Source organism: Ornithodoros turicata, chromosome 9 (genome assembly GCF_037126465.1).
Source record: "Ornithodoros turicata isolate Travis chromosome 9, ASM3712646v1, whole genome shotgun sequence".
Lineage (NCBI taxonomy): Eukaryota > Metazoa > Arthropoda > Arachnida > Ixodida > Argasidae > Ornithodoros > Ornithodoros turicata.
In genome coordinates this window covers 44,177,905-44,190,646 of record NC_088209.1, presented here as the reverse complement: position 1 = coordinate 44,190,646, position 12,742 = coordinate 44,177,905, and the positions used below count along the sequence as shown (strand labels likewise).

Sequence of the window (12,742 nt, the reverse complement as noted above, 5' to 3'; positions counted from 1 at the left end):
TACATGAAGCCAAGTCCTTTCCGGACCAAAAAGTCACATAACTGCTCCCCGTACTCAGGAATTACGGAGGGCAAGTTTGAAAACCAACAATTGAAAAGATATATGAAAAGCGAGTGATTGCGTGCAGAACGAGCAAGCAAAATATGGCGCTGACGTCGGTATTTGGAGCAGCAGTAATATGTTTGGTCAGCTAGCTTAGATGGAAAATGAAATACACGAAGGTTCATTCCCTACGCCCCTGCATCTAACTGCGTCTAATCGGAATACAACGCCTTTCCCGTTCTCTCTCTCTCTCTCAATCGAGCAGTCCTTTGCTGTCTTAGCCATGTTTAGTGCAGCTAGTTCCTCTCCCTGGTGGTGTACCTCCGTATATTCTTCTTCCCTAATCAATGCGAGAACCGTGTCGAATCTGTGGCCAAAGACAGCCAGGCGGTGACGTCCACGGTAAGAGCCAATAAAATCCGCTTATAAGTTATTGCGCGGCATTTCACCGACGTGGCGATTTTGAGCGCCTTAAGTAATCATACGATTCTCCTTTTTGCTTAAGGAGGTTGCGATATTTGGATAGATGGGCTTCATTATATCATGCATAAATTGTATTATACGGTATTGCATATATTGTACTTGGTATAAGCCTACACGTAGGAATTCTCAAGCTCCGACGTGAGACCATTCCCACGTAAGCACGTGACATCTCTCGCGCTTCTTCATTGGCGGAGACTCCTGCCGTCACGTCAGGGAGTCTGTACACTTTGGAATGCGGCTTCACATTGATGCATTTTACATTGTATCCAGAATAACTTTAACGTTTTGGTTTCGGTCCAGAGTTCAAACTGTGTCTTCAAGATTCCTCCCTCAAGAATCTATTCATAGAACCACTGGCCATAATTATGCCCGCTATCGCCTTCCAGCATTTCCTTCGCGCATGTGCACTAAATTGATGACGTCAGTATAGCGCTCCTACCGTAACTTCTGGACCGGCCAATCGAAAAACACCATAGGATCTGAAAGAAGCCGCCTGTTGTCCAGCACCCACCTTTTTTCGTACATTCCAAGGTTGGTCGATCGTACGGGGCAAGTGGGCTGGTTGCCTACCGAGCGGGGGCACGTCCCTAACCGCCTGTGGATAGGACCAAGGTCGTGTGGCTTGCCCGAGACGTTTCAAGTCGCCGATGACCATCTTTCCCTCTCCAGCACTATTCAATCGCGCAACAGCACCATTCGTTTCATTCGTCACAACATTCTTCCCCCTCACAATGGCTGGTCGGAGAGCGCAGAGACCGACACCCCGGCAGAAACCGCCTTGCCTCTATTTAAAGTCCACAGGGTCCTATCTGGGCAACATGTCAGAGAAGGGCTCCGAGCTCCTTTGCTTTAACGCACGAAAAAGCGAAGCGAGGCATTGCCTTCTTTTTTTTTTTATTCTGTTGTCTCGCGTATGTTGAAGCGGGCAACATTTGCTTGGGCCTGAAGAGAGAATACATACGGGGACAACACAAGTGGCTATGTAACCACCAGCTCGCTTTTCCGTTTACTACTCTGTTCATCCTCGTTTATCTTGGACCATGTGAAAGGGAATCAGAGCAGTGGAATGGAAATCTATAAGAACAAGGTAGATAACGATGTCGTCGTTGAGCTGCATTTCTCCAGTGGAGAAAATACACCTATAGGGTTAATCTATAGCACATTCCGATCGCATTGTAAAAATAGAAGATGGAGCTTATCCCGCCCCAAACCTTGTAGGCTGAATGTTATTTCTCTCAACGTTTATTGGATTCTTTTTTTGCAAGCGTTGCGGTCCTGTACAAAGGAATTAGCCGGCAAGCAAAAACCTCAACTCACACGAAAGCCGTCATTTTTTGTTCTGTCTGCTTCACGTCCGACACCATCACAGACAGGTGGCACTGCCTACATGTCTTTTCTTTTCTGACTGTTGCGCCACCTGTGTATGGTGATATCCAACTGATGCACGCACAGAAAAAAAAAAAAAAAATGACGAGGGCATGGAGATATGCCTGTGCAAAAAAAAAAAAAAAAAGAAAGGACGGCTTGTGTATGGGAGGCTACTGAAAATGCTCGGGGTGGGATTCTGTTTGAATTTTTTCTTAATTTTGTTCTACAGGACCGTCGCGCTCGCAAAAATTTCTATAAAACGCGAGATAAACGACTATCAGTGTACAACGTTTGGGGAGGGATGTACTCGGACTTCTATTTTTACGATACGACCGAAATGTGTAACGATTGCTAGATAGCCCCGTAAATGTGCTCTACAGCGGACGATTATTGCATAGACTCGGGAAGCAGCGGGAGCGTTTCCAGGCGATCCTAGCACGACGAGGGTATACTGGGTTCAAAGACTTCCAAGCTCCGGAGGCGTTTGTGCACCAGGCTGGTGGATGCACCGCGACGTAAGTGATCGTTTGCCGTTTTGTTTTTCATTCCTTAGTTATCGTTTTAACTTACTTCATATCACGTATAATTACAGTGGAACAGCCGCCTCTCCGCACGAGCTCCGCAATATCCGCTTTATTTTTCCATCAATCCCAACTAAGGTTTTCCGTGCTGATCGTGTAGCTGTGATGAGAAGACTGGAAGGACCAAGAGAGGAATTGATGTATTTCGCCTCGTTTTCGCTCGCTACACTGCTGACGTCACGAGTATGGCAGAAAGGGGTTTCGTTTTGTTCCGTCTTTTGCGTGTATAGAGACGAGTACTTATCGCTGCGCCCAGTGAGGTAGGGCATTACATGAACGACCTCGTGAAGCATAGTAAAGTAAACGGCGCTTTTACGGCACCCGTATAATGGCGCACACGGAAGCGTGATAAAATGTTCCACGTAAGGTTAGTCTGCCTATATACTATGGCGACATGTTGCACGTGGATAATTTGAACCACCTGGGTTCTTTTCTCCGGTGTTGGAAGTAATGTTTACCTCCCACACATTGCTACCGCCCTCGGCCAGGATCGAACCCGCGATCTTGAGCTACCGAGGAGGGCGCAAAATGCTCTTCCATTTCGCATCTTGAAGGCAGACACAATTTTGGAGGATTGGTAAAGCGCCCTGCAGGACACAGCCTTTTTGTACACAGCTTGCCCTGTATATCCATATAATTGATTTAAATTCCGAGACTTACGGTGGTTGGAGGGAACCCATACTTCATGACCGGAGAGGGGATGCTGGTGTTGAGCTTGAGCTTGGGCTTGGGCGAAGCGGACTTTGAGAACCTGGTTGCTGTCGTATTGCTGAACGTGGCGATGTACGTGGCACCGCCAGATGGCAAACTGGACGTTACCTTCTTGGTCTCTGTCACACTCTGCAACGTATACAACAAGCGCACGATCATATATTCGAGCAAGTAGTGAATAAATATATACTTGACCCACGCAGAAACAATAGAGGGTCAACTTACAAACGTGGTGCCCAATGTGCTTATTCTTTCCATCTCAATTATTTCCAGCGTCTCCCTGTTAGCAATAAAACGAGCCAACCATCCTCTTCTGTTCGTTATTGTAAAGCTCCCGTAGGCCAATCCCGTAGGCCAATCTTCCACCTTGTGCACGTCGGTTCCACACACGCGTTTTCTGACGCAGCGGTTCCGACTGAACCTCCGAGCGTCATCGTGGTACGGAAATATTATTCCAGCGTGACGTTAAACGCTAAGAAATGTGACCTCAACTACTTTTACCATATCACGGCAGGTATTTGTCGTCCATCATTTTTACCGGCTTTCGCTTCATCTTTAGTGAACACATCTGGACACGTCCACTGTGTCTTGGTGTATAGTGGGCCGCACCACCCAATTCATCGTCATTAATTTATGATTGTTGTTAGTGAATCACTCGAACCGCCACTTCCTGTCTTCATTGATGGTCCGCGAAACTGTTCGCATTCGACACTAGTTCCACTAGTGAGGAGCTGTTTTGAGAACGGAATTTGCTGCTTGGGCAAAACATGATTCTCTCAAATATATTTGTTACGCGTAGAAAGGAAAAATAATCCTAGATTTTCACGTCCAATTTGGATGAGCGTGTCCGTTTGTCCAAAGTCCATGGCCCTTATTGGAGTATCTCTTCTCTCCCTCTTTATTTTCGTTCAGGCCTCCTCGAAGAACTCATCTCTACTCATCATAAATTCATCCTCTTTCAAGTGGGTCTTGCGGGGAAGCATCCCATGTCATTAATGTATGGTTGTATATGGCGATCAATCTCGATCATTATGGTTATGAGTTACTATCTGGAGAGCCGATTAAAAGCATTCTAACGCAGGAAGATTCGCTTTTTAATCCACCACGAAGGGCCGGTGTATGGACGTGGACAGCACAAAAGGAAAGTCTGCCGGAAAACCCGAGGAAAACCAGTCTCTGGCATGACCTTGGTATTCATAAAAGGGACGGTCGCATAAAAAAAAAACATATATGAAAACACTAGGTTTAGGGAAAATTTATTCGATGCGTGAAACTTAGCGTGAAACAGATGTTGGTAAACCATGTACAACATCGGATATAGTGTGTGACGGGTATGTGCAGCCTCATCCTACATACAAACAGACAAAAGACGCTTGTGGGGAGCACATTCACTGCGCACAAAGATTGAAGTATGGTGCCGCCACTTGCGCTGGAATTCCTTCACACTCATGGCTAGAAGTTTGCGCTGCGATACTTTTGTTACGGCATCGGCCGACAATCTACCCGGCATTTTTTTTTTTCGCACAAAAATAGCTTAGATTAGACTTGTGCAAGGGCCCGGCCCGCGGGCCGTGTCGGGCCCGGGCCTACAAACATGTCTTTGTGAGCCAGACTGGACCGGGTCGCGCAGCTAATTCCATATTCAGTGCAGGACTATTAGTTACGCTAATGCACTCGCCCGCGTGCGTTCTCTGCTTTAGTGTTGCGCTGTTAAACCGCTCTGATAAATGTGCTAGAAGGCGTAAGTCGCAGCTGGAGATGCATCATTCGCTGGGTCAAAAGGTCGGCTCTGCTCACTGGGCCATGCCGGGTCGCCTAAGAACAGGAAGGCCCGGGTCGGGTCGAGCTCGAAAAAGTGGGCCCGTAGCTTAGATAATAAACGAAGGAAATTTAAAGATGAGTGCCGCTTCAGCTCCCTAAGCGGATAACTCTCAGAGGAGGAAGTTTTTTCCCAGACATCCATCGAATAAACTACTTGAAACTACGCGACTATTTCGCCCGGGATATTCGATAACGTGGTCAGTCATCCAGGAGGAATAAAATGGTTTTCGAAATGGACTGGAACAGATGTTCCTTTAAAACAGGGACTTGGGCTCGTTGGTGCGAGAAAAAGAGACTAACAACTGCTGTTATGTTCCGGTGCTTCAAGTAGACGCCACTCATAGCCACAGTTGCTTCGTGGCGCTAACACGAACTTGATGTTTGCGTCATTGGACCACATTATGTGGATTTCATTAGACCGTTCATGCTGCGATCAATGGCCGAAAGTTAAGTGCCATCGGTAAGCCTGTTATTGCGAGAGAGAGGAACGCCTTTCTACTTAATTTACCTTCGATCGTCTCTATGATATCGCGTCGTCAAAAGCACGGCGTCCCATCCTCTAAGAATAGAAGGCGCATCCATTTTGTCTCCACTTGGTGGGACAATACTGACCAGGCTAAGTACGATGGCTCGGGAGAGAAAAGGAGTAGCTCAACAAGTTTAAATAATGTACACGAAAGAAATTCATGTTCTGAGGCTGGAACACAGAAGAAGGAACAACACTACACACAAGCCTCAAGTGCCCAAGAACAATGAAAGAAGAAAGTCACTGAAAAGTTTAGCCAGTTGTAGGATTCGAACGCACATCTTCTGGATTGCTGATCCAGGGCTCTACCAATTGAGCTAAGCTAATACAACTCCTCAACCGGCAATCCAGAAGCTGTGAGTTCGAGTCACAGCTGGCTAACCTTTTCTGTGACTTTCTTCTTAAATAATGTCTTTTTAGTCGTAGGACCTGCGTACTGCGCTCTCAATCAACTCCAGCTGCAATACATTACTCTGTGGTCGTGGAATGGACGGCTGTTGCAACATGCATCCATCCTGTTCTAACTATAGACACCCAGGCGCCGAGTCGTCCGCACCCAAATTCATCTCATGCATCCACGGCTCTGATACAACAATACCACTTGTACAGTTTTGTCTCGGTAGAATTCTCTGTGGGGTTTCGCGATTAACTGAGAGTGACACACAGTTCAGAGTGAGCTACATTTCAATTCGAGCTTGCTTCTAGCTGTCCGATTTGGGTTGAATTATGATGCGATCCGCAGGCGATGCCGGCACAGCCCTAAGCTAGAAGCAGTTATTTGTCTCCATGCAAGAATTGCGTACCGTTTCGTTTTTAATGCTTGGACAGGCAGTTGTAACGAAGCTGACGAGTATGTCTGTTTTGTTGAATGCTGAACACTGCGCAACTGAAGCAGATAAAATATGAAAGGATGTATAGTCTTCGTGTTTATGTGTGCTAATTAAATGTCCCGGAAATCTGGTTTAGAAAGAGCACGTCCCACCCAGTAAAAAGCGAAAAATATAATAGGCAAGTCCCAAACGGAGCATTTATTAGCCGTGCGGTTTTTATCAAAAGTGAACAGAAAATACAACACTGAACAAAAAGACAAACACGAAAAGGCCCAAAGCTTCATACAGCAGATGCAAAATAATGTAGAATAAACGGCAGCGTTGACAAAGAGCAGTCGGATGAACTGTCAGGTGGGTTTCTTTATTATTATTCAGGCGGGTGTCCTTGCTGGTGATTTTGCATGGCGTAGTAATTCGTATATGAAATTGTTGTTGACACAGTACAACGGGATGGGTCCCACACGACTTCTGTCCACTTGAATCCCGAAGAAGAACCTTAAGAAGACTCGAACGTGCTGCTTGAGGAATACGTCTGTTTCGAGTACTGCATTTTCTGGAAAACAGAACATTCATTGGTCAATGGTCGTGGCATTTGGAAGGACCGCCAAAAGAATGATGTTTCGACCGACGCGGGTGGTCACATGATGGAACACTGAAGAACACTAAGTTGCACCGGTCAGGGATCGAATCTGGTACTTTGAGTATTTTATTTTTCCTTCGGTTAACTTCTACCGGAGAGTGTAAACATGAGCCTCTGGTACAAAATCAGTCTTTGTTGCATTTTTACATCCAATCTGAATCCAATCTCGACACGACTCATCATCTCAATCGTGTTTGACAGGAAAAAACGAGTTTCGGCAGCGACATATTGCGATAGTAATAACCAGGTTGCGAGCTTACCTGCTGCACTGTCTTTGTAACACGACTAGACTCCGTCTCGGAATCGATGGACGATTGGCTAACCATTTGCTTCGAATCGTGCATCATCTTTTGAACGGCTTGGCTCGTCTCTGTAACGGTCGAATCTCCTATCTGCGCAACTCGCTTGGATTGTTGAGAGACGGTCTTTTCCATCTTCTGCTGAACAGTCCTGGAAGAGTCTTCGGGCAGCGTGACGACTCCCTCAGATCCTGGTAACTTGAGCTGCATCTCGAGCTTGGAGCCCAGCGGGACATTGATAACAGATCCAGGCGTCAGTGGAACCCTGTCAGAATCGGCCATGTCTTTCTGCAGCGAAGAACTGAACTGGACTGGAAGATCTCCGCAAGGGTACGCGAGACCTAGCGAGACGAGGCGGGGTTTTTGCAGAAGTCACGTTGACTACGTCACAGCTGGCTTGCTGCGCTTCAATTCGAAGAACAGCGGAGGAGGATGTTTCACCTCTCGGACGCATATCTAAAATAACTTGGAAGAGAGAAAGGACAGTGGAGTCTGAACGGTCAAGACTGTTGACGGCCACTAAAAGGGCCATTGAGTACTGAGAGCTAATATTTACGTAAAGAAAGAATACTTGCTACGTCAAACTAATATTCCTGGAATGGTTTGAATTCGACAGAAAGGCGCAGAGAAGAAAAAAGAGATTGGGAAAGAGGCGGCGGGGTCGGAGGGTCTAAAGTTAGAAAGTGTGTTGGGACGAGAAATAGGATCCTGGTTCGTGACTCAAACAAAGGCGGCTTCTGCGCACGCATGTTAGCCAACGAGAGTCGCATGAACGGTCACGTTCAGTTCGTTTGAGAATGAAACGTTGTTGGAAACGTCAAGCAACATGACGTGACTCTTTCTTGCGTATTATGCTGCAAGTTGACGACGTAAATTTCCAAGCCAATTGCTTTGTGAGTCAGAATGATCTCTGACGTTCACTGTAAGAGGAAAGCAGACATTCTTTTTAACGTTTATTGTTGATATAGCTGATAAAGATGTCGCATTTCCTCGTTATTCTGGACAGTAAAAAGTACACCTCTTCCCACTCATTGCAGAGCCAGTGAAGCGTGGATATCGTTTTTGAAAGTCAAACCCTAATGATAACCCGCAGTGTTACACGTTACGAGACAACTATGCCCATGATATACAGGGTGGCAGCTATACCTCCCAGTCAGATGCTACTAATGTCTCTTGGAATTGTCGTCAGTTTGAAAGACAAATTAACAAACATACTTTGTACTCCGAAGAGGGTGTAACCTCGGACTTCTTCTCCATTGTAGTTTGAACTTCCTTTGTCGCTCCTGTTTCAGGGTCGTTTTCCACCGTGTTCTGTACCTCACGGAGTGTGGCAGACGGTACTTTGATTTCTGGAAGGACAGGGGCTGTGTATTTCTTCGGTTGGAAGCTCTGTCCCGTGCTGTAATCCTTGAACGGAAGACTCGTTTTCACCGGTTCCGGTTCAGTGTGGTTTTCCTTGTCCTCCTCGGACATAACTCTGCAGTAAAAAAAATAAAAGAGAGAGGGAGAAATGGAAACATAGTCGTGATCTGGTCTTAGTTAGCAGGCAAATGAGGAAGCACTTTTAAGTTCTTAACTGGTGAAACCGCGCCTTTTACGTCCGCCGCGGGAAATACCATATCTGAGCAATTCGTACTAGAAATATCCTCGTCGGTGATGAACGTGCTAGTACGCTAATCACGGTCAGTTCGCCTCCATGTTGCTCAACACACAAAAAGCAAGAAATAAGAAGCTGTAGTTGCAGCTGACCAACCAGATATTTCTCTCCTATAGTTTTTATTTATTTTTTGTCGCTCTATCCGTTCACCCAAGATGATTGCACCATCCCTGAAGAACGTTGCACCACAACACACTCATTGACTGTCTCATGGCACAAATAAAGTCACTCGTTCCTCTTGCTCATCAGAAGGGATGACCAACGAGTAAAGAACACCGTACGTCCACTTGTTTGTTTGTGCACACAAGACACGATCTTTTTTCTTTCACATCGTCTTGCGAGGCTTCCCTTGAACTTGCCATTAACGCGAGCTGCTCTACCAGACGCTTGGGTTCAGACGTCAAGGCTCGTGACTTGACACGACAGTCGCACGTGATGTGTGTTTCCAGCATAAAGATACGAAGCTAGTGAACGTATCCGACTACGGGGGTCTCAAGAACCCAAAGAATCATCCAAGTGCACCTGCTGTACTTGTCCAAGTTAACGTCTGTTCACTTTGGGCGCCTTGGTATACATATGCATCCAGACAAAAGAATTGAAAGAGTCGTGTATGAGTCATTCTTGATTCAGCAAGACGGAAACTCGTGCGTCAGCATGGTATCCCTAGGCCTGAGTCACGAGGAACGCAACAACAACAACTTTATTTTAAGATGATGAATGGGGAGCTTCACCGCCAGAGGCGATACTGTACCCCATTGCTGGTGGTGATGTGGGGAATGAAATAATGAGACCCTCACAATCCAAGTCCAATTGTGTCAAAAGAGTTGGTGGGCTGGATTCGTCCAGGGACCAAGCAATTTTGTGAGGGAGAAGGGGATGTTGTTCTTATCTGTATAAAGACCAGCTGTCATTTGTCAATGAACGTATGCGCTGTGTGTGTGCCGTCCTGTCTTCGTCCATTCGTTAGACGTGCTTCTCTTGGCATGGAACATAAAGTGCACTGGGGTCTACAAAAAGAAAGCGCGTGATATTGTGAGGAGTCGCATGTGTTGTAATCACCCATATTTTTGCATGGTGGCTAATTAGTTAATTAAGTGCCTAATTAATTAATAAACCACAATGAAAAAAATACGTCCCAGAATCCGAGAGTGCAGATGAGAATCAGCCTTCAGCGCTGAAGGACGCTTCTCGGCAGATAACGGGTATAGTAGTTTTTCTGGACGCTTGAGAGCTCGGAAATCGAGGCGCCCGCCTCGTGTCACGTGATACACTTTCGGATTTCGCGTGCCTTATCAGGAAAAAACTCCACGCAAGGCGTACGCTGTAGGGAACAATTGCGATGCCCGCTTCTCGATACGCTCTAGAACTTCCCAATTCACATCTCAGCCCTAAGACGGGTAACTAAAAAATAGCTAATTAATTAATCAGCCATACCACGAAAAAAATATCGGCTTTTAGAACTCGCGACTCCTCACAATATCCTGGCGTTTTCATTCGTGTTTTCCTTTTACCCTGGTGGAACGTTAGCGTGAACACAGTGTATACAGGGTGTTTCACCTAAGGTGATAAAAAATTCTAACTGGCGACGTACTTGCCGGAGGATTGTCGGCATTTACCTTCTGGAACCTTTCGCTATCATTGAGGAAGGTTTTGGACAATTTTTAATTGCCCCTAAATTTATGTTTTCCAATTGAACTTTGAAAATTGCCGAGCGAACCTCACTTTTTTTAAAGAGAAGTATGATATCCTCCATGGATAACTGCAGTACCCAACAAAAACTATGCACAGTATCGCAACAGAAACAGTAAAAAAGAAAAAAGAAAAAAAAGGAAATGGTAAAAATTACGCTGCTTGATTTTCGCAGAGAAGCGCGCGCGAAATGTCTTTGTCTAGACGACAAAGTGTCTTCATTTGTTTTGGCTTTTTTCTAATAAATAAGACGGTTGTTTCGTTTCTTTGTGATAGGACGGTTGTCACCAGTATCAAGGTCAACGCGGCGCAAAGGAAGCTGCCCCCTCTCCCTCCAAATACCTCGCATTTTCTTTTGTGCCTTCACAAAGGGGAAATTAATCTGTACGGATAACTCGCAAGAATCATTGTAGTAGATTTTCAAACACACGTGGACATGATGGTTCCAACTACCATCTACAGGGAGCTTGTTTGAGCTATTTTAGAACTGTGTATAACTGTTAGAACAGCGCTGGTGCCATCTTTCTAAAGGTTTACGTGGCCATGCGGACATCTTGTCGGAAAGCGCGTGTAACTACTGGAGTTCATTAATTAACTAATTAATTAGACGTTTTCGAGAAAATCCTAGACACCGCTGTTATAAAGCGTTTTATAAAAACGAGTACCTACTTTGAGGTATAAATCTCCATCGCTCCAAAGCATGTGCAAAAAGAATGGAGCCAGACAAACGTTTTCTTTCTTCTGCACGAACCGCATGCATTGTATTCCCCGCTGCCAACTTCTTTCCCAACTCACGATATTCTTAGCTTTACTGCGAAGCTACGATACTTTGAGCTGGTTCCTTGGTGGCGTCTAATTGCCTGCCGGCGTTTCTCGGGGCACGTCCTGGGCCGACTTCACATTTGCTATCTCAAGAAATCACCCAGGCAACACCATACGGCGTGGAATTCTCGTAAGAGGTTCACTAAAGCACAAACTTTATTAGAACCTAAAATATGCTCGCAACTGGATCACAGCGGCGCTCTTATTGTCCAACGTGACTGGCAGTAGATTTCACGTAAGAATGTTTGAAATATCACAAAAGCTAAACGATTGATATGACTGTAATGAAATATTCTAGTATTGGCACTAGCTCCATTAGTTCCTCCTTTTTGTCTTCTTCTCTGGAAAGAAATATTGCCTGTAGATCGTTTCCCCGCAGCTCGCGATTGCTCGCTTATTGATACATTAAGATATATCCGGCTTTGTCATTCAATCTCTCTCAATCATTGCTGTATAAGACTAGCGTGCAATGTGAGATTTTAGAGTACATACGTAACGTTACATTTCAAAGAATCACACGGTGTTCGGAAATATTATTGCACTGACGTTTACCTTGCTGCGAAACGTACTTTGCAGCATAGCCCCGACTGTTCGAATAGTGGCCGGTAAAAAGCAGTACCTAAACTAAAATTAAAATTTGAAAATCCCGTTAGGTGTGCTTCGCTGCAGTGCTGCGGCGCTCTGCAGCCAAAGCACGCTTTACGGGAGTACATCGGAGCATTTCAGAAGTTTGGCTTCACGATCAAGGAAAAGTGATAATGAGCAACGATGTCGATGCACAGAGTTTATACCACTCAAGCTCCTGGATTCTTTGTCATCGAATGTCTACATACATACAGCCCTGAACTCTTCAGGTGGTGCTTTCTCCGAACCTCAGGATTCATGAACAGCCTGCGATAGTGTTACATTGTTGTGGTCATCTTTTCTTTTTTTCTAAGTAGCAAGTTAGCTCTTTGCCCTGCTAACATTTCCCTGAATGTTCCAAATCGCAGGTGTGGAGCTCGTACAGGCGAAAAGTGTACATCTAGTTTCGTAAAGGAAAGTAATAAACTACACGTTTGCAAAAATTTTTCCAATATGGATAACGCAGCGAATACGTTCCACAGACAAAACATCTTCTACCCGTACTGTACACCTTGTAGCTTAACTTCAATTCCCCAAACATTTATAACACGCTGACGGGACGAGTTTCCAACCAAAACTTTGATGTCGTGCGATGTACGTCTCACTGCCATTGGCGTGTTTTTCATTAATCACTTAAAACAATGACACT

At 45.4% G+C, this 12,742-nt stretch overlaps 2 protein-coding genes across 3 annotated transcripts in view; both read right to left on the bottom strand.

The window, feature by feature from the left end:
- Window positions 1-12,742, bottom strand: part of LOC135369071 (synaptopodin 2-like protein) — a 34,644-nt gene that overhangs the window by 12,267 nt on the left and 9,635 nt on the right. For both annotated transcript variants that reach the window (XM_064602718.1, XM_064602719.1), the window contains 2 exons: window positions 8,517-8,778; window positions 3,135-3,314 (listed from right to left, as the gene is read on the bottom strand). In XM_064602718.1, coding sequence (XP_064458788.1) covers window positions 3,135-3,314; window positions 8,517-8,778 — 442 coding nt within the window. The remainder of the gene's footprint in view (window positions 1-3,134; window positions 3,315-8,516; window positions 8,779-12,742) is intronic.
- Window positions 6,533-7,649, bottom strand: LOC135369072 (uncharacterized). Its single transcript, XM_064602720.1, has 2 exons — window positions 7,263-7,649; window positions 6,533-6,915 (listed from the first exon to the last, which is right to left on the bottom strand). Exons 1-2 carry the CDS (start codon window positions 7,581-7,583, stop codon window positions 6,859-6,861), a joined length of 378 nt encoding a protein of 125 aa, XP_064458790.1. The 5' UTR covers window positions 7,584-7,649; the 3' UTR covers window positions 6,533-6,858.